Raw genomic sequence first — 21048 nt, forward strand, 5'->3', positions numbered from 1 at the left:
AAATAAGTGTACATTTTAATGTGCTATTACCCGTCCACAAATTTGAAAAAATGTGGGTCTCCTTTTCAAAGAATTGGCAGCCCAACTGATAGTGTAAAATCCAGTATTGACAAAAAAAAGAGAAGACAAATTGAACCAAGTAAAAGTGAAATGGACATTCCAATATTATTATTATATTTTTTTGCTTAAAAAATACAAGGAATACATTATCAGTAAATTATATTGATTAAGCATAAAACTTCTAAAAGAAATACTACATGTCATAATTTAGTACTGTAGCAGATGTCCTGAAAAAGACTGTGCATTCAAATATAATATGTTAACTGGTAAAACCTGAGCACAGAAAACTTAAAAAATAGCAAATTTGTTCAGACCACAACTTCAGACATATTACACATCAGTATTTAATCAAGCACCATCCACCATTACAAACATTAATTCAAATAAATTGTCAAGCCAATCCAGCAAAAGACAACATAAAAATTTCCTAAACAGAGGACAATAACATTAAACTTAAAGATCCCAGATTACTGCTTCTTCACACACTCGAACATTAAAACGATCAAGAGAATCAACTGGACATTCAAAAATACAAATGTCCCCTACTTCCAAGGCCAAACCATCTCTAAGCTGCTGCCATCCATCTTCTATTGTAGAACGATAATAGTCATCCCTCCGGCAAATATCTAGCTTCCAAGAACCATTTCCAGAATACACATATATAGATTGAAAGGTGTCCCACATGCTGCAGAGCTTCTTAAATAGAGGAGAAATATACTGCAACATATCATAAAAAACATTTACAAATTTTAGTTTCTGCAATTTCATTTCTTGAACGAAAGCTATGTATAACCATTGAAAAAAAATAAGACAACTTACAACAACGTAACATTCGGGAGACATGTGTATTTCTTCAACATGAATTTCAAACTGGAAACCTATTGATGGATGATCCCCACCGGCTTCTACTATACAAAAAGGTAACAATAGTCAGAAACACAACGAAATGGTGCATTTCTCCTGGAGATGTTAATTAGTAAACATATTTACCAATAGAAAGTGGAGTTCCAGGATAAACAATCTCACAAAGTTCTTTGTCAAAAGCCGAGATTGTTATAACAGAATCAACATCATACTTAAACAGCAACATATGAATTTCCTTGGTTCCAGTATTTTTTAACATTTCACAAACACAATCCAATCCTATGAACTTCCTAGATGAAGGACAATACGACAACAAAACTTCTCCCATTGCTAATAACATATTCATAGGTTCACGGAAAGAAAATTCACAACGGTCCAAGAATGCCTCTGGAGGTTGCTGTTAAAACAAAAGTGGAGTTATCTAAATATAACAACTTATTAACTGATTACTAAACTAACTTATCTGTAACTTCATTATTAACTATTTGTCAATCAAAACTATACTAACTTACAATTTCATTTATAGTTGTTTGTCTGCCAGAATTAAACCAAACAAACCTCCACCCTCCATCGCCAAGAGTGACTACATTGAAAATGAAATGGTCAATAAAGATTCACTTCATTAAAAAGGCATCTGGAATTTTAAGTGCGACTACAAATAATAATTTAACTAATCGAGGTGGAGATTCTGGCATATTAAACTTAAAAGCCTTGGTGGTTTGTACAAACCAGACCCACTCTCCGTAAGATTATACAGCAAACATTCAACAAGAGATACGAGATGGTCATCACGATACTTCTTCTGTGGAAAAGGTTCATTTGCCCGCTAGCTTTCTGGTTCGAAGAGATACATGCCACAAAATTTCCAGGGATGCACTTGCTATTTGTCGCTGTAATATTGGTCACCCGCGACATTTTTTTGGACTATGGACATGTAATAGTGCTTGGGCTGAAATCAAAGGGAAATGATTGAAGCTCTATCCAGGGTGCATGGCTGTTGAACTCCCCCGATGTCATTGCCCGTGTTCAAACTTGAAAGTTGGATCAGATAGCTGGAGGACATCAAAAACACACATTATTTTGGACATGTATGCAAGTAAGTATGCTATCTCCTCTAAGTCAACTGCATATGACTGTCCACTTCCATATTCCTATTAATTTTGTTTTCTCATCATTATTTGTCGTTCTGTATGTCATCGAATTCCAAAACGTGGACTACCTCACGTTCCATATGCTCATATGGTCGACGCTGCCGTCGAAGAGGAAAACTTCAATGCTGATGTTGATAGTTTTGTAAGTGCTGAAATACTGATCACAATTAAAAGATCAGTTGGTTATGCAGTGTTTCATCATTTATGTATCCCCGGCCCTTGTGGTTTCCAAAGGAAAAATTCCCTCCTGTATGAAGGATTCAAAAGTGTACCAAATACTTTCAAGAAGTAAGCTGTTCAATAAACATCCCATCACTCTTTTTTTAATGCATAATTTCCCATAATTTGCTTCTGACTAAAATCCACATTCTCTATTTGATTTTAGGTATTGTCCGGAGACCATACTTTTGACCAATCGGATTCCTGTCTACAAAAGGCGCGAACTAAAATTACTGTCCGGAAGAAACAATGTGGATTTGATATCAATTTGTGTGGCCTTAACAACCGTGCTCTCCTGGTCAAATTCAATTGTATATGAACATTGAAATTTGTTGCCACGCACGCAACCCCCAACCAACAAACAAACTCTCAAGTACTTATCACGTCCCTGCCCTCACCGACCTGATCGTCCCCCCCCCCCCCCCCCCCCCCCCCCCCCCCCCCCCCCCCCCCCCCCTGCTACTGTCGAATTGTCAACAAGAAGAAGCAAGACATGAGACTCCAAGCCTCTCGATGAGTTCAATTCTTACTTTGACGGGAGCTACATCTGTGGATTTGCGGCTGCGTATAGAATTTTGGGATTTGGATATACATTATCGCTCCGTTGGGTTTTTTGTCCATAGCCTCTCATCATTACCAGGCAATAAAAAAAGCACTTTAAGGAAGATGAGAATCTGCCAACAGTTGTGCAGCGTGAAAAATGGAAACTCATCAACTTGAGGCTTTCTTCAAACTAAACACGATATCATCTGCTAGGGAAATAACACTTATGCGAGATCCACAACATTATGTGTGGAATGAAACTGCTCTATGTCGGCAGGCGGAAGAGAGCCCAGCAAATCGTACGTTTGTTGTATACAAATCATAATTCTGGAGAGATTTGGTATCTCAGGTGTACTGACCAGGTTAGAGGTCCAACCTTCTTTCAATGCCTCTTAACACACTGTACATGGGTGTGGTTACAACACTTTAAAGATGCGTGTAGAAAACGGGCTTGCTTGACGATGACAACTGCATGGGCCGAAGAAGGATGAGGTGCCAAGTTGTGGATTCCTCCTCAAATAAGAGAGCTTTTGTTCCTAATCATGATCCACGTCAAGGGACTGACCTAGGAGTTTGTGGAAACCGGCACTGGAAACACATGGTCGATGATATTCATCTTCGTAAGAGACAGCAATCTGGTCCATACCAACCACTAATTTCAGGACCAAGCAACTACAAATTTTATGCATTCGCAGGTATATTTTTGGAGCCTCATCAAAAGTTTTCTACTATTCATCCTGATTAGTCCTGCCATTTAAATTATTTTCTTAACTCTGTTTCAAACTTAAATGATCTTTTGTATTTTTCTAGAAATCGACCAGATCCTAAGAACGATTGGAAATGTTTGACGCCAATTCAGCCAATTGCCACAGCCACCAGTGCGCTTATATTCAAACTGATGCAAACAATTTGATTGTTGATGAAACCATGTTACGACATAGGGAAATGGAGAGAGAGTTCTCAAACTTCATTTCAAAAATTGCAACCTGAAAACTATCAGTCTATGATGCCGTTTTTTCAATCTGTGACTGAAAACAAAGAGGTGTTTTCTTTGTTTATGGGAGCGGCGGCTGTGGTAAGACTATGTTTTGGAAGACTCTAATTTTACAAGTTGAGATCACAGGGAAAGATTGTTCTGCCAGTGGCTTCCTCGGGTATCGCAGCTACCTTAATGCCTGGAGGAGGACAGCCCACTCCCGTTTAATCCCACTTATTGGCTGCATATCCTCATGTGCAATAAATCTGAATCGGATATTGCTAATCTACTAAAGTGCACGAGTCTGATTTATGGGACGAGGCTCCCATGCCAACACAGGTACGCATTTGAATGTCTTAGACCGATCACTGAGAGACATAATGAAAACTCTTAATCGGACAATTTCAACAAGCTCGTTGGAGGTATCACCGTTCTACTCTGTGGAGATTTTCGGCTGATATTGCCAGTCATCAACATGGGAGGTCTCTGACATTTTGGCTTCATGCATAACTCGGTCAAGAATATGGAAAAGTATGCAATCATTTTCATCTAAAGCAAAAACATGCGACTACCAAGGACAGAATGCTGGAGGACAAAGGGGAATTTACGCAAGTTTGCCTGAATGGGTACTTCAAAATCGGTGATGGCAAGTTCTCTCCTCCAACTGATGAATTAAGTGTTGTTGCTGAAGATTCAATCTGATTCCAGCAGATTTTTGTTGATCCAGAACACCTGAAAAACTCTGTAAAAATTGATTTTAGTGGACGTTTATCCCAGTTTTACCACCAACTTTCAAAATCCCTGCTTATCTTAGTGAGAGAGCAATATTGACGCCGACCAATGTCCACTGTTGCCTCACTTGAATTCCAATATTGTTGTAGACAATTCGGGAGCTCAGCTTCTTACTATAGTGTTGACAGCGCGGCGGATTTGGGGCAGCGATTCTGATCTTAGTTTTGCATTCCCCCTGAATATCTCAACTCATACAATATTCCAGTCTTCCGCATCCTGAACTGAAACTTAACGGTTGGCGTGGCGTTTATGTTAATGCGAAACTTAAACCCGACTCTTGGACTGTGAACGGGACAGAATGATGATCACAAAGGGCCTGAGCATTGTGTTCAGTGTGAGGTAATATGGGAGCATTTGCAGTACGAAACATTTATTCCAAGGATGGCATCTTTCAACCGAAAACCAAGCTCCCATTCCCGCTGATTCGCACGCAAATGCCGCTGCCAAATTTGTTATTCCATGACCGATCAACAAAAGCCTCAAGGCCAGTCTCTACAAAGAGTGCGTCTTTATCTTCCGAAGTCAGTTTTTAACACGGACAAATGTACGTGGCTGTAAGGTCGGGTTACCTACCTGAAGGTTTGAAGATGTTCCTGATTCTGATCATGGGTGTTCCAACTAATGTCCCAGAAATGTAGTCTACCAAGAAGTTTCTACATCTTCCCTAAAGCTGTAATCTAAGCTTTCTTTGCCAACTTAATTTTCTATCCTAAGTATTGAATGTTACGACATTATTTATTTAGACCAACCAAGACAAGTTATTAGACAATGCCCTATTAATTTCTAAGCGTTAATTGTTTGTTGGTGTTAGTTGTTGTTTATCTCTTATCTAAAATGTAAAGATGACTCACCCTGTCCCAAATTCTGTTCCCGAGGATTGTGAGTCCCAGGAACACGTCTTTGTCTACCAAATAAGGAGTCGGAATTCCTCCTACAACAACCGGCACCACCGACACGATCCAGTGTTAGGATAACTTCTTCCCCCTAATGTTACTTGAAATTTTTCTGTCAAATTTTTATTCGAAATGTCTCTGTCAAATTTAAAAACATGGGCGGATAAGTACATTCATACATACAGTCGTATTCTTCCCGTAAAACTTCCTACTATGGAAAGCAATGACACATAAACATGCCCCACACTCCTTTTAATGCAGGACATGTACATTCAGTACTCATTTTTGACATGTGCTACTTCTTTCATCCAAAGCTAGTTGTTCTCGGTTTTAGATTATTAAAATCTTATATCTTTCTTACTACTTTACAACCTTTACCTCTTCATCTTCCCCAACATCCATAAAGACCCCCCCTCAGTTATTACACATCTATTAGTCTTTCATTCTTCACTACCCCTACAGATCTGAGATCCAACCAAGTCGCACATCTCTTTCAAAGACTACAACCTGTAGAACTTATAGCAGCTGTAACTCACCACTGTAATAATCTACATTACTCATATTTATTTACATTTCAGATCTAGGACCTCAAGTGATGTTTAACAAATTCCAGAAGCTGAGAATCTTCACCACAGACAAACTGATGGACCATACGCGATCGAGCTCAGTCCATCTGGGAGGGGATTAATCGTAAACTAATGAATTTCAAGGATGAATGTCATGTTAAATGGATGATTCGGTAACAACAGAATTACAATATTATTATACCCTCTTTATGTGTCATTCCTATTGTATCTACGCTATAAACTTATGTTTTGCCTGTCGAGTACTCGATTCATGCTTTTTTGAATGCCCACAGATCTGATTTTTCAAGAGATCTTTTTAATGAAGGCAGGCAACATTATCGTATATCTAATTCATGTCAAAGTATGAAGGACCCGAAAAGACTAGGGTAGTTCGAAATGAGAAAACACATATACTTTGACAACTAACAAAATTGGTTGAAAGAGAAAACATACAAAGTGCCACCTTTTTCCCACTATGCTTTTGATTTCTATGATCTGAAGATGCTTATCGATTTGTCACCTGATGGAACGTTTGATAGGTCAACGAACCTAACCGCTACATTTCTAATTTATGTATTGTTCATAGATTCTTGAAATTGATACTAAATTTGTTTTTATAGATGTGGTGGTGTGATAACAACCACAAATGTGTTGGAAGTGTATACTAAAAGATGGACAAACACTAGATCGCACATCCGATTGTCATTACTGATGGGAGGTATTGATTTTCATACATGTTGAGCCCTGACAATGATTAAAGTCACATGAAATAACTTCAAAAAACTCATACAATTTTTATCCTTCATTCTGTTATCGTGTGAGTTGAGGGTGACTTTCTTCAATGAACTTGCTGAGACAACTTGAGAAAAACCATTGAAAACCTACGCTGAAGACACAAGTTACCATCATAATTGCAAGTTGCGAACTTGAATCAACACGAGTGTAAACCTCTGTTATATGGCATGTCTTACATAATACGAACACTTCTCGCGCACAGTCCTGTTTTAGCCTTATATTGTTTATTGAGTTTCAAATAAATTATTTTAGTGCGGATTTCTTTATGAATAGGGATGAATGTCTGAAAACATCCAGCCACCAGGATTTTTCTAAATCCAGCCCACTACAGTTAAAATTCTTGAAGACAAGGTTAGAACAACCAAATTTACCAACACATTTCTATCCTCATGCCTTTTTTTTCGTATACTACCACTGTCAGTCATTTATTTGTTTGATGGCCTGCTTTTCCACTAAACATCAACATCTATAACGTTGAAGAGCGACATCGAAGAAGTGATAGATGACAAATCTACAAATTTCAGAGATAACGAAGTTTACTGCTAATGCATTCAGGTATTCTTCAGTCAACCAAAAAACAAACAAATCTTGCATACAGCCTGACTTCTTCATATAATAACCAAGTATGTATTACATTTCTTGCTGCTGTGCAGAAACAAGTATAAATGCCAGTTAGTGTGAAGAAAGTGGAGGAGAAGACAAATTGGTATGGAACAATGTCTGTACATCCTGTGATGAAGAGGTTTAAGATTGTGAAGGGAGGTATAAATGTGACACCTGTAAAAGAAATATCCTTTTCCTGTAAGCGGTATTTTAAATTTGTACATGTTAGGATCAAAATCTCTCCATACCAATTCTATACGATAAAAGTTCCTAATTATTCTTGACATGTCTTGAACAGATTCGATTGGCTACCGTCTGCAACGACTCTACTGGCTACCTTGGGATTGTTTTTCCGGATGAAGAGGATTCAACGAATCACTGGCAAAATGTTTGATATTGAAAATGACCGCCTCAAGTAAGTACAAGCATAACAAGTATTTAAGCGTTTATTTCATCATTCTGCCCAAAATTTAAACCTTTTACCATTGCCTTACTTTAAATTTCAATACTACTCTTAAGGTGGAGACTCAATATCTTTCCTCCACTGCTAAAGCTTTCGAAACGAAAGACTTTATTGTTATGATCATAGGGGAAACAATGGCATAATTCATGTATGTTTACCTCGCTCATGCAATTGAGAGCCTCCTGAAATGCTAGGAGACCAGTTCCTGTTGAAGTGGTTCCTGCGAAATCTACAGCCCAGATTCCATTTCCATGGTATCAATCTACTACAACATTTTTCTATGCTATAAAACGTAATGTAATATATGGTTCTCTATTTAAGAGCTGTGATTGTTTTATTATGTAACAGGAACCAACAAACCACCTAATTTGGCCGAGACATTAAACAGTGCATCCGATAGTCCAGCAACTGAGAAGTCCACCAACAAGCAGATCCACGTAAGCAAACTGAAACTGTGCCATTTGAGACTGAGGAAAATGTTAAGAAAAGAAAGGCCAGTGAAGAAAGACATTGTACGTATGATTAATTGATATATACTCATTGGAACTCATGTAGGCCATTTTGTTTTTACAAACCACAACAACTAACATTATTCTATTGTTTATTGCAGGATAAAATCGGAATCTCATCGCTTACAATTCACAGAGGAACGAATCATGTTTTTGTCATGGCCCTTCTTTTGGCTCTCTTATGTCTTCTATTATATTATGCAACCTTTATTTTTGGTTAACACCGACCTGCAATTCATCTTCCCAGCTTTGTTATTTTGCCAGCCTCTACTGTAAGAAAAATTTGTCGCTACAATTAATTACACTCCAATTTATGACTTTTTGTATCCCACATGTCAGTTACTATGATGCTTTAATACTATTATCATCAAATTGGAAATTTGAGCATTTATATGGACATTTCTTCATTTGTAATAGAGACACTAGGTTGGCAACTATTAAGTACAACAGTATCCTGTGCCTCAGTATTTAAACTGTCTCACATTCAAAATTTTTTCAACCGCACCAAAAACCTAACAACCGAAAGACATTAATTACACTTAAAACTTACCCATGGAAAGAAGACATCCATCTATATGGTATAAAATAGCACCATTATCCTCAACCACACTCTACTATTACAAAAAAAATGTCTAAAAACAAAGTCGATCGTAGTTTCAAAGATTTGAGGAGCGAAAGTATGACTGGCGGTTAAGCGCGAATACTTCATTTTGGAGAGGTTTCTCACCCAAACCAAAGGCCCATCTTCAAAAGCTTGCAAAATTTTATGGGATTAGTAAAAGTAAGTTTTGACACCTAAATTCCTTTTAAGCCTACCAAATTTACATTTCTGGAGTAATTTTAATTGTTCTGCAACTTCTTCAAGCGTGTACGAATCCCGCATTTGTACCTGGAACTGAAGTGATGGCTGCTCCATTCTGGACTTGGGCACGGTATACTTGATAGAGAATTTCACAGTAAGTGATTACACCAGCGATGACAAATTACGCTGTGTAATGAATGAAATACACAATCGTGTTTGATAATCAAACGAAATACACCTTTGGACGAAAAAGCTGTTAATATTGAGAAGGCATGTTTGATTTCTTTGATCTGTTCTGATCTAAATCATTGGTAAACAAACAAACTTATCTTGCTGGTAAGTTCAATATTAACTTTCTCTATATCTGCATGTGTGAGCTCGTTTGATTATACTTCTTTTGCCAAATTAGATGTATTGGAGTTAGGAAAAACAAAAAACTCTTGCTAAAATAAAAACAGACATGGCATTTGAGACCCGATCAAATTTCGAATAGCTGATGCAGGGTTTGTTTTCATGGCATCTCACAACTATTACAATACTAACATGCCCTGTTCCCTACCTTTTACAACTACGTAAACACAATGTTTTATTTCGTGATGTGCCCTACAATTGTCAAAGTTACTTTCTGGGATGAGTTTGCAGTTAGATTCTCAGCAGCGTTAACATAATTTTCAGTGCCCTATTATCATTCTCATTGGAAGTGCTCGAATAACCGAGTGCGTCAAGTACGTCTAAAGTTTCAAACCTAATTTCTGATGTATTATGATGTTATTCATATGTTGTAAACATTTTTTCATCGTAGACGAACCTACAATAGCCTTAATGCTTCTCCTACAAGTTTTATCTCAATTGTGATCACCGAAACGTGTTGCCGTTCAGAAAAGGTAAACTTGCATTCTCTACGGTTTCTGTAAATCCCAGTCAGGATAAGATCTATTCCTACACACAACTTAACATATTTCAGGTTGTCTTCCGAATCTTTTCCTGATATGAACCTTGATTATCAACACATGCAACTCTTGCTGTTATAAAGTCCAATCTATTTAAAGAGTTTAAAGAAGATCAGATCTGGTATGACTCTATCAATAGTTAAGTGATTTGTACTTTTTACAGTCAAAAAAATTAACTAATATCAGTTAAACAAAAAACAATATTCATGCAGAAGGAGGTTTTATGCCGGTTCAAATCAGAAAAATACAAAATTTAGTCTGGTTTGTCCATGTTGCCCTCTTGCTATAAAAGAAACACAGCTTCTGAGAACAGCTACCAGTGCAAGTTCTGTGATAGGAAATGCTCATATCCAGTAAGAAGAAATCCATCCACAATCAGCACTTCCTTTTTATTATAGTGATTACCAACTTTTAATGACATTAATACAGGTTCCAAGTTTGTATTTTGCTTCTGATTGCTACTGGTGCAATGTATATGCTTGAAGATCGTAAGTGGTACAGTGATTGGAAATCAGGTTTCAAACATAATTGATGAGGTGAAGATATGCCCACGTGTTGTACACACTATGTTCAATTCTACACAACTGTTTACAAAAAATTTGTTGCCCTGTCCGGACAAAGCAGGCACAAATCTACCAGTGATTACTGCAAAAGCATGGAAACAAGGACTACACCCTCAAGTGCTTATAAGAGGGAAAACCTAACTGCGGCTTACCCGATCTATATTGCCGAAGACATAATGGAAGGATTTAAAATTGGAACACTTGCAGTGATGATGAAAGTAACTCCCACATCCAATTGAACAAAGGCAAAAAAACCTCAAGTAAGTTTCAATCTAACAACTTATCCTATGTACTTCTTAAATACTGATCTATCACCAGTTCTTCTAAATTAATTTTTCTAAACAGACCATCTGCTCAAGCTACCATTTGGATTCTCTATCTGGGATAAGTTACCACATCAAGAAGAGGAGAGAACTGAAGGACAAAGGTCACAACACAAACACCGCCTTGGCTAATTATCTAATGTTCTTAATTAACCTATTTTTTACCTACATCCAGTAATATTTTTAATGCTGTAGAACCGAATATTGAGCACTTGAAGACACTAACAAGTATTATTGTTTATGTAATTCTGTTGTGTGCTATGCAAGTTTAGCTTTTGTTGAGTATTTTTTCGGCTTTATCATTGCATTCCTTTTTATCCTGCTGCATCTCAGAATAAATATATCATTCATCACTCACAAGATTCCAATCCAATAATATCCTCCATAGATGAAATTTAGAGTTAAACAGCAACCCAAAACTACAACATTATCTCAGTTTTTCGAGTTTACATTCAAAGATGGACAACTTAACAAACATTTAGCTTAGACATCATCTCTCCTTTCTCAACAACAGACTGAAATCTTATACGAAACGCTTACAGCACTCGAAGAGCCTTTCCCAACCACTCAGCTGTAGCATCACGTAACTGCAACATACCCTGTGTTCATTGTTGCCGTTTCCAATCAGCTCTGTGTTTTATGTCGAGGCGGTCTCCATGACGGTCTCCAACATAAACAATTTTATTGTAGTCAGTTTTCCCCCACAATATTACCATTTCTCTCTGAATGCCGGTTGGTAGTCCTAAAACACAATTGAGAAACTAAAATTACTATTATTCAACGAATAATATGAGTCTGCCTATTGTATATTAACACATTACTTACCACTCCAGACAATTATTTCAGCATATGGCAATGGGTGAAACTTTGATTCAAAACGAGCATTTCCTAGCAACATTTGACTCATCAATCATTCTCCTAAAATCAAACCCTAGCTTAATCTTCCAAACAACCAATACCCACTGTTATACAAAAATATAAGGAGAAAACACTTATACACCTGACGATACCAGGTGTTCCAGTGATATGACTTCAAACATATTTCTATCAAACGCAGCTATGTTCAATCTAAAGTGACCATCATATGTGAAACAACAACACAGAAAAAGCTATTCAAAGAATCCAACCCCAGCAGTTTGCACATACCAATCAAACCTGCTAGACTTATTAGATTTCACACAAAGCGACCTTCAAATGATTCCCCTTACTTAATATGAAGTGCAGGAACTGGGAAAATATTCCCACCCACAATTTCCACAAACTTGGGAGGTACGGTGTCAAAAAAATGGAAAAACCAAAATTGTCTTACCTTTGCACTGTAAACAATCAATGTAGACTCAAGAATGGAAAGCATAGATACAGAATGCCGTCACAACATACAATGTCATTTTGCGTTGGTCAAGATTGTTAATGAATTGCACCAAACTTCAACCACCATCTCGGATCTTTGCTGAATCTGACATAAAAAATCAGTTTCCAGAGAAAACGATACCTTTTGCTTTTGACAGAAACTTGTCCCATTCTACTTGAAATCTCCTACTGTTAACTTGAATGAAAGGGATGCTTCCATAAGTCCTGGACCTGCATTTAATTCTGGTACCATCCCTGTATCTGCAGTTTGTAATACTCCTTTCAATTTGACAAATGTTATGAAATTGAATCAAGGACTTTGTACCACAGGTACTTTACAATAACTCTCCTGTATTCTTAATTATTTTATATGAGTATTGCATCTCCAAGTTAGGTGATAATTTGTGTAATATAAACATAATTAACAACAGGGACTCAGAAGAGGAGTGCAAAGAGAAGGAAAGGTGGTGACGAAAATGTGCTTCCACAACACCCTTCAAATTCATTAAATCATTTGAACTCTCCAGTTTTGAATTTCGAGGAAAGATCGGCATCATGCATGACTGATCAAGCTGCATCTATTTCTACAAGGCCTCCACTTTCCGATGTTTCTAATACTGCTGTCAACATTCACAGTAGAATGGATCTGAATGAAGGAGATAAAGGTACTTTCTACACTCAATTTCACAATCCATTAATTGTTTTGTTGTCTCTTAATTGTTGTTTATCTGTTATCTATATTTAAAGATGACTCACCCTCTCCAAATACTATTTCAGAGGATTATGGACCCATGAGACAAGTTAAAGCTAAAAAATCAAAGACTAGGATCCCTCCCACAGACAAAGAAGGGACCAGCAGACAATTATTTGGTATACGTCAACTGAACGATGATGCCACTATAGGTACTGGAGCTTTGTTTTGATCAAAACCTAATAAAAATTAATCATATTCTGCTCTCCACATTATCCTTTGCTGATTGGTGGTTTAAACTGTTTTAACAGAGCATTCTGCAATTGCATCTGTCTTGGAAGATGCTGATCAACTTTTTAATCAAAATGGTTAGTTGGTATCACACAAATTATGCTACTGCATTATCATTATCATCTAATCTGCACACAACAGTTTTCTTATATTTTGCATTTGTTAAGGTTGTGAGACTGATTATGCTGAACCTGAAGTGGTAGATAATGTTGTTTTGCCTGCCGTGCAAAAAGCTCTCAGATGTAAGCTTCCTCGACTCTTATAATATTAACACTATTCTGTTTGTCACATTTTTGTCACTCATTTTTTGTATTAGTAATGACTCTCTCATTTTAATGACAGGTAACACTGGATATGTGTCTTTGGGCCACCTACAGAATGTTGCTCCAAATGCAAGGCTCTTATGTGGAAAGAAGAACGTGTGAATAAAACTGTGAAGAATGGTACACCTGAGTTCAGTTTATGTTGTTCTAAAGGTCAGATCAAGCTGCCTGAAACACCTCCAACTCCTTCATACCTGTTAAATATTTACAATGATCCAGTGAAGGGCAAACGCTTCCGAAATCAAATTCGTTTGTATAATACCATGTTTGCATTCACTTCTATGGGCGGTAGAGTGGACCACTCTATAAACAACGGCTCATCTCCTTATGTATACCGTCTTAATGGACAGAACCATCATCTCTTTGGTTCTCTCATACCTAATGAAGGTGAGGACCCCAAGTTCTGTCAATTATACATATACGATACCGATAATGAAGTGGAGAACAGGCTGAAATGGGTCAGTGTTTCGGATGGTAAAACTGTTGATGTGGAGATTGTACAAGGTCTGTTGGCTATGTTGGATGAAACAAACGAACTCACAAAATACTTTCGTATGGCCCGGGACAGATTCAAAGAACAGCCTGTGCAGGATCTGAAGATCGTCATGAAAGTGTGTCGTAGTGTAACTGGCCGTGAGAATTTCATAGGGCCATCAAATGAGGTAGGAGCAATTATGGTTGGAGACTTAGAAGACACATGTGGTGAGCGAGACATCATTGTTGAGACAAAGAGCAAGGTTCTTGAAAGAATATCTGACATACACCCTAAGTTGATGGCCCTACAATACCCTCTTTTGTTTCCTGAAGGTGAAGACGGATACCATGATGACATCCCTTATGTGCAATCTGGAAACATGTTGCCAAAAAGCGTCAGAGGATAACAATGAAGGAGTTTTACTCATACAACTGCAATGCCGACTAAATGAAGGTAAACTATTTATTATGATCATTTCTAAATACACAGTTGTATTCTGATCATGGTGTTCCAACTAATGTAAGCAGATATGTAGTTTACCAAGAACTTTTCTACAATCTACCTAAGCTGTAATCTAAGCTGTTCTTCGCAATTAAAATTTTATATCCTAAGTATTGAATGTTAAGACATGATTTATTAGACAATCCAAGACAAGGCTCATTAGACAATGCCTATTAATTCTAAGCTGTTAATTGTTTGTTGCCTGTTAGTTGTTTTTTATCTCTTATCTATGTGTAAAGAGGATTCTGATACCTCTTCTCTGGAATAATTAACTATTTAAACATAATTAACTACTTCATTCTTTCAGGTAATACCCCTCGCTTGGGTGGAAGACTGTACCAGCAATACATCGTGGATGCATTTTCGGCCATTGAACAGTCGCGCCTTTGGTGGTTTCGTACACACCAGACCACTCTCCGTAATGATTTATACAGCAACATTCAAAAGAGCATACGAGATGGTCATCAAGATACTTCTTCTGTTGGGAAAGGTTTCATTTTGCCCGCTAGCTTTCTTGGTTCGAAGAGATACATGCAACAAAATTTCCAGGATGCACTTGCTATTTGTCGCTACATTGGTCACCCGGACATTTTTTTGACTATGACATGTAATAGTGCTTGGGATGAAATCAAAGAAATGATGAAGCTATATCCGGGTTGCATGGCTGTTGACTCCCCCGATGTCATTGCACGCGTGTTCAAACTGAAGTTGGATCAGATAGTGGAGGACATCAAAAACAAACATTATTTTGGAACATGTATTGCAAGTAAGTATGCTATCTCCTCTAAGTCAACTGCATATGAATGTCCACTTCCATATCATATTAATTTTGTTTTATCATAATATTTGTAGTTATGTATGTCATAGAATTCCAAAAACGTGGACTACCTCACGTCCATATGCTAATATGGCTCGACGCTGCTTCGAAGAGGAAACTCAATGATGATGTTGATAGTTTTGTAAGTGCTGAAATACCTGATCCAATAAAAGATCCAGTTGGTTATGCAGCTGTTTCCTCATTTATGATCCACGGCCCTTGTGGTTTCCAAAGGAAAAATTCCCCCTGTATGAAGGATTCAAAGTGTACCAAATACTTTCCAAAGAAGTAAGCTGTTCAATAACATCCCATCACTCTTTTTTTAATGCATAATTTCCCATAATTGCTTCTGACTACAAATCCACATTCTCTATTTGATTTTAGGTATTGTCCGGAGACATATTTTGACCAATCGGGATTCCCTGTCTACAAAAGGCGCGACACTAAAATTACTGTCCGGAAGAACAATGTGGATCTTGATAATCAATTTGTCGTGCCTTACAACCGTGATCTCCTGGTCAAATATCAATGTCATATGAACATTGAATTTGTTGCCACGCACGAACTCTCAAGTACTTATTCAAGTACTGCCTCAAAGGACATGATCGTGCTACTGTCGAATTGTCAACCAAGAAGAAGCAAGACACTGATGACTCCAAGCCTATCGATGAGATTCAATCTTACTTTGACGGGAGATACATATGTGGATGTGAGGCTGCGTATAGAATTTTTGGATTTGATATACATTATCGATCCGTGTCTGTCCATCGCCTCTCATTTCATTTACCAGGCAATAAAAACTGCACTTTCAAGGAAGATGAGAATCTGCAAAAAGTTGTGCAGCGTGAAAAATGGAAACTCAGTCAACTTGAGGCTTTCTTCAAACTAAACAAGGATGATCCATCTGCTAGGAAATACACTTATGATGAGATTCCACAACATTATGTGTGGAATGAAACTGATCATGTCTGGACAGTGAGGAAGAGAGGCCAGCAAATCGGACGTTTGTTGTATACACATCATAATTCTGGAGAGATTTGGTATCTCAGGTTGTTACTGACCAAGGTTAGAGGTCCAACTTCTTTCAATGCTCTTAAAACTGTACATGGTGTGGTTTACAACACTTTAAAGATGCGTGTAGAAAACTGGGATTGCTTGACGATGACAATGAATGGGACGAAGTAATGGATGAGTGTGCCAAGTGTGGATTTCCTCCTCAAATAAGAGAGCTTTTTGTTCATATCATGATCAACTGTCAAGTGACTGACCTAGGAAGTTTGTGGACAAAGCACTGGAAACACATGGTCGATGATATCATTCTTCGTAAGAGACAGCAATCTGGTAATACAAACACTAATTTCAGTGACAAGCAACTACAATTTTATGCATTAGCAGGTACTATTTTGGTAGCCTCATCAAAAGTTTTCTAATATTCACTCCTGATTAGTACTGACATTTAAATATTTTTCTTAACTCTGTTCAAACTCTAATGATCTGTTGTATTTTTCAGAAATAGACAAGATCCTAAGAACGATTGGAAAATGTTTGAAGCAATTCAGCCAATTGCCACAGCCACCAGTGAGCTATATTCAAACTGATGCAAACAATTTGATTGTTGATGAAACCAGTTACGACATAGAGGAAATGGAGAGAGAGTTTCTCAAACTTCATTCAAATTGCAACCCTGAACAACTATCAGTCTATGATGCCGTTTTTCAATCTGTGACTGAAAACAAAGGAGGTGTTTTCTTTGTTTATGGGAGCGGCGGCTGTGGTAAGACATATGTTTGGAAGACTCTAATTTACAAGTTGAGATCACAGGGAAAGATTGTTCTGCCAGTGGCTTCCTCGGGTATCGCAGCTACCTTAATGCCTGGAGGAAGGACAGCCCACTCCCGTTTCAAGATCCCAATTGTATTGGATGAATATTCCTCATGTGCAATAAATCTGAATTCGGATATTGCTAATCTAATCAAGTGCACGAGTCTGATTATATGGGACGAGGCTCCCATGCAACACAGGTACGCATTTGAATGTCTAGACCGATCACTGAGAGACATAATGAAAACTCTTAATCCGGACAATTTCAACAAGCCGTTTGGAGGTATCACCGTTCTACTCGGTGGAGATTTTCGGCAGATATTGCCAGTCATCAACATGGGAGGTCGTGCTGACATTGTGGCTGCATGCATAACTCGGTCAAGAATATGGAAAGAGGCAATCATTTTCATCTTAAAGCAAAACATGAGACTTAACCAAGGACAGAATGCTGAGGAAAAGGAGAATTTACGCAAGTTTGCTGAATGGGTACTTCAAATCGGTGATGGCAAGTTATCTCCTCCAACTGATGAATTAAGTGTTGTTGATGAAGATTCAATCATGATTCCAGCAGATTTTTGTGATCCAGAAACTGAAAACTCTGTTAAAAATATGATTGAGTGGACGTATCCCAGTTTTACCACAAACTTTCAAAATCCTGCTTATCTTAGTGAGAGAGCAATATTGACGCCGACCAATGTCACTGTTGCTCACTTGAATTCCAATATTGTTGAGACAATTCCGGGAGATCAAGCTTCTTACTATAGTGTTGACAGAGCGGAGGATTTTGGTGGCAGCGATTCTGATCTTAGTTTTGCATTCCCCCTGAATATATCAACTCATACAATATTCCAGGTCTTCCGCATCATGAACTGAAACTAAAGGTTGGCGTGGCTGTTATGTTAATGCGAAACTTAAACCAGACGCTTGGACTGTGCAACGGGACCAGAATGATGATCACAAAGTGCCTGAAGCATTGTGTTCAGTGTGAGGTAATATGTGGAGCATTTGCAGGTACGAAACACTTTATTCCAAGGATGGAACTCTTTCCAACCGAAACCAAGCTACCATTCAAGCTGATTCGCAAGCAAATGCCGCTGCAAATTTGTTATTCCATGACGATCAACAAAGCTCAAGGACAGTCTCTACAAAGAGTTGGTCTTTATCTTCCGAAGTCAGTTTTTACACACGGACAAATGTACGTGGCTGTAAGTCGGGTTACCTCACCTGAAGGTTTGAAGATGTTCATTGATTCTGATCATGGTGTTCCAACTAATGTTACCAGAAATGTAGTCTACCAAGAAGTTTTCTACAATCTCCCTAAGCTGTAATCTAAGCTGTTCTTTGCAAATTAGAATTTTATATCCTAAGTATTGAATGTTAAGACATGATTTATTAGACAATCCAAGACAAGGCTTATTAGACAATGCCTATTAATTTCTAAGCTGTTAATTGTTTTGTTGGCTGTTAGTTGTTGTTTATCTCTTATCTAAATGTAAAGATGACTCACCCTGTCCAAATTCTGTTACAGAGGATTGTAGTCCCAGGAGACAAGTTCTTTGTCTAACAAATGAAGGAGTAGAATTCCTCCATACAAAAACAAGGCACCACCAGACAATTGATCCAGTGTTTAGATAATCTTCTTCACCTAATGTTACTTGAAATTTTTCTGTCAAATTTATATTCGAAATGTCTCTGTCAAATTTAAAAAACAATGTGGAGGAGATAGTACATCTCAATACATACAGTCTGTATTCTTCCAGTCAAACTTCCTAATATGGAAAGCAATGACCACATAAACATGCACACTCCTTTTCAGGACATGTACTATAGTACTCATTTTTGACATGTAGTACTTCTTTTCATCAAAGTAGTGTTCCTCGGTTTTAGATTATTAAAATCTTATATCTTTCTTACGATTTACACATTACATCTTATCTTCCCCACATCATAAAGACCCCCATCAGTTATTACACATCTTATAGTCTTCATTCTTCACTACACCTACCAGATCTGAGATCCCACCAAGGTATGCACATCTATTTCAAAGACTACCAACATTGTAGAACTTATAGCTAGCTGTAACTCACAACTGTACTAACTACATACTCATATTTATTACATTTCAGATCTAGGCATCAAGATGATGTTTAACAAATTCCAGAAGCTGCAGAATCTTCACACAGACAAAACTGAATGGACCATACGCGCTCGAGCTCAGTCCATCTGGGAGGGGATTAATCGTACAACTAATGAATTTAAAGGACTGAATGTCATGTTAATTGATGATTCGGTAACAACAGAATACAATATCTATTTATACCCTCATTTATGTGTTCATTCCTATTGTATGCTAAGCTATAACTATGTTTTGCCTGTAGAGTACTCGAATTCATGCTTTTTTGAATGCAAAGATATCTGATTTTTCAAAGAAGATCTGAAGGAAGGCAACATCTATCGTATATCTAATTTTCATGTCAAAAAGTATGAAGGACCCGAAAAGAATAGGGTAGTTCGAAATGAGAAACACATATACTTTGACAACTACACAAAATTGGTTGCAGAGAAAACAAATGCCACCTTTTTCCCCACCTATGCTTTTGATTTATATGATCTTGAAGATGCTTCTAGATTTGTCACTGATGAACGTTTTCTGATAGGTAAACGAACCTAACCGCTACATTGCTACATTTAATGTATTGTTCATAGATTTCTTGAAATTGAATAATAAATTTGTTTTTATAGATGTGGTTGGTGTGATAACAAACAAAAATGTGGAACGTGTATACTCAAAAGATGACAACACTAGATCGCACATCCGATTTGTCATTACTGATGGAAGGTATTTGATTTCAATACAGTGAGCCCTGAAATGATTAAAGTCACATGAAAATAACTTCAAAAACTAATACAATTTTTATCCTTCATTCTGTCTATAGTTGTGAGTTGAGGGTGACTTTCTTCAATGAACTTGCTGAGCAACTTGAGAAACAATTGAAACATACCGCTGAAGAACAAGTTACCATCATAATTGCAAGTGCGAAAGTGAATCAACACGAGGGTAAAAACTCTGTTAGATGGCATGTTTTACATAATACGAACCACTTCTAGCCGCAAAGTCCTGTTTTAGCCTTATATTGTTATTGAGTTTCAAATAAATTATTTTATGTTGCGGATTTCTTTATGAATAGGATTGACATGTCTGAACAACTATCCAGCCACCAGATTTTATCTAAATCCAGACCACTACAGTGTCAAAATTCTGAAGACAAGGTTTAGAACAACCAAATTTACCCAACAAATTTATATCCTCTGCCTTTATTTTTTAGGATAATTACTCACTGTCATGTAATTTATTTGTTTAGATTGGCTGCTTTTCCACTAAACACAACATCTATAACTGTTGAAGAAGAGTACATCGAAGAAGTGATAGATGACAAAATCTACACAATTTCAGAGATAAAGAAGTTTACTGCTCAATGCATTCAGGTATTTCTTCAGTCAACAACAAATCTTGCATAACAGCATGACTTCTTCATATAATAAACAGTATGTAATTTACATTTCTTGCTGATGTGCAGAAAAAGTATAAATGCCAAGTTAGTGTGAAGAAAGTGGAGGAGAAGACAAATTGGTATGACAATGTCTGTACATCCTGTGATGAAGAGGTTAATATTGTTGAAGGGAGGTATAAATGTGACAACTGTAAA

The 21048-nt window shown here is 37.4% G+C and overlaps 2 protein-coding genes across 3 annotated transcripts; one reads left to right on the top strand and one right to left on the bottom strand.

Annotated features, from left to right (window-relative positions):
- Window positions 1-402: 402 nt before the first annotated feature.
- LOC108226806 (uncharacterized) lies at window positions 403-1220 on the bottom strand. 2 transcript variants are annotated; one of them, XM_017401798.2, is made up of 3 exons: window positions 1051-1220; window positions 880-965; window positions 403-777 (listed from the first exon to the last, which is right to left on the bottom strand). In XM_017401798.2, exons 1-3 carry the CDS (start codon window positions 1181-1183, stop codon window positions 514-516), a joined length of 483 nt encoding a protein of 160 aa, XP_017257287.2. In that variant the 5' UTR covers window positions 1184-1220; the 3' UTR covers window positions 403-513. The 2 variants fall into 2 exon arrangements, with proteins under 2 accessions (XP_017257287.2, XP_017257286.2); XM_017401797.2 differs by having other exon boundaries at window positions 880-968.
- A 14949-nt stretch (window positions 1221-16169) lies between these two features.
- LOC135147267 (uncharacterized) lies at window positions 16170-18214 on the top strand. Its single transcript, XM_064080174.1, has 4 exons — window positions 16170-16229; window positions 16334-16569; window positions 16662-16915; window positions 17031-18214. The coding sequence occupies exons 1-4, from the start codon at window positions 16170-16172 to the stop codon at window positions 18212-18214; spliced, it is 1734 nt and encodes a 577-aa protein (XP_063936244.1).
- Window positions 18215-21048: the final 2834 nt, after the last annotated feature.

Source organism: Daucus carota, chromosome 6, assembly GCF_001625215.2.
Source record: "Daucus carota subsp. sativus chromosome 6, DH1 v3.0, whole genome shotgun sequence".
In the NCBI taxonomy this organism is placed as follows: domain Eukaryota; kingdom Viridiplantae; phylum Streptophyta; class Magnoliopsida; order Apiales; family Apiaceae; genus Daucus; species Daucus carota.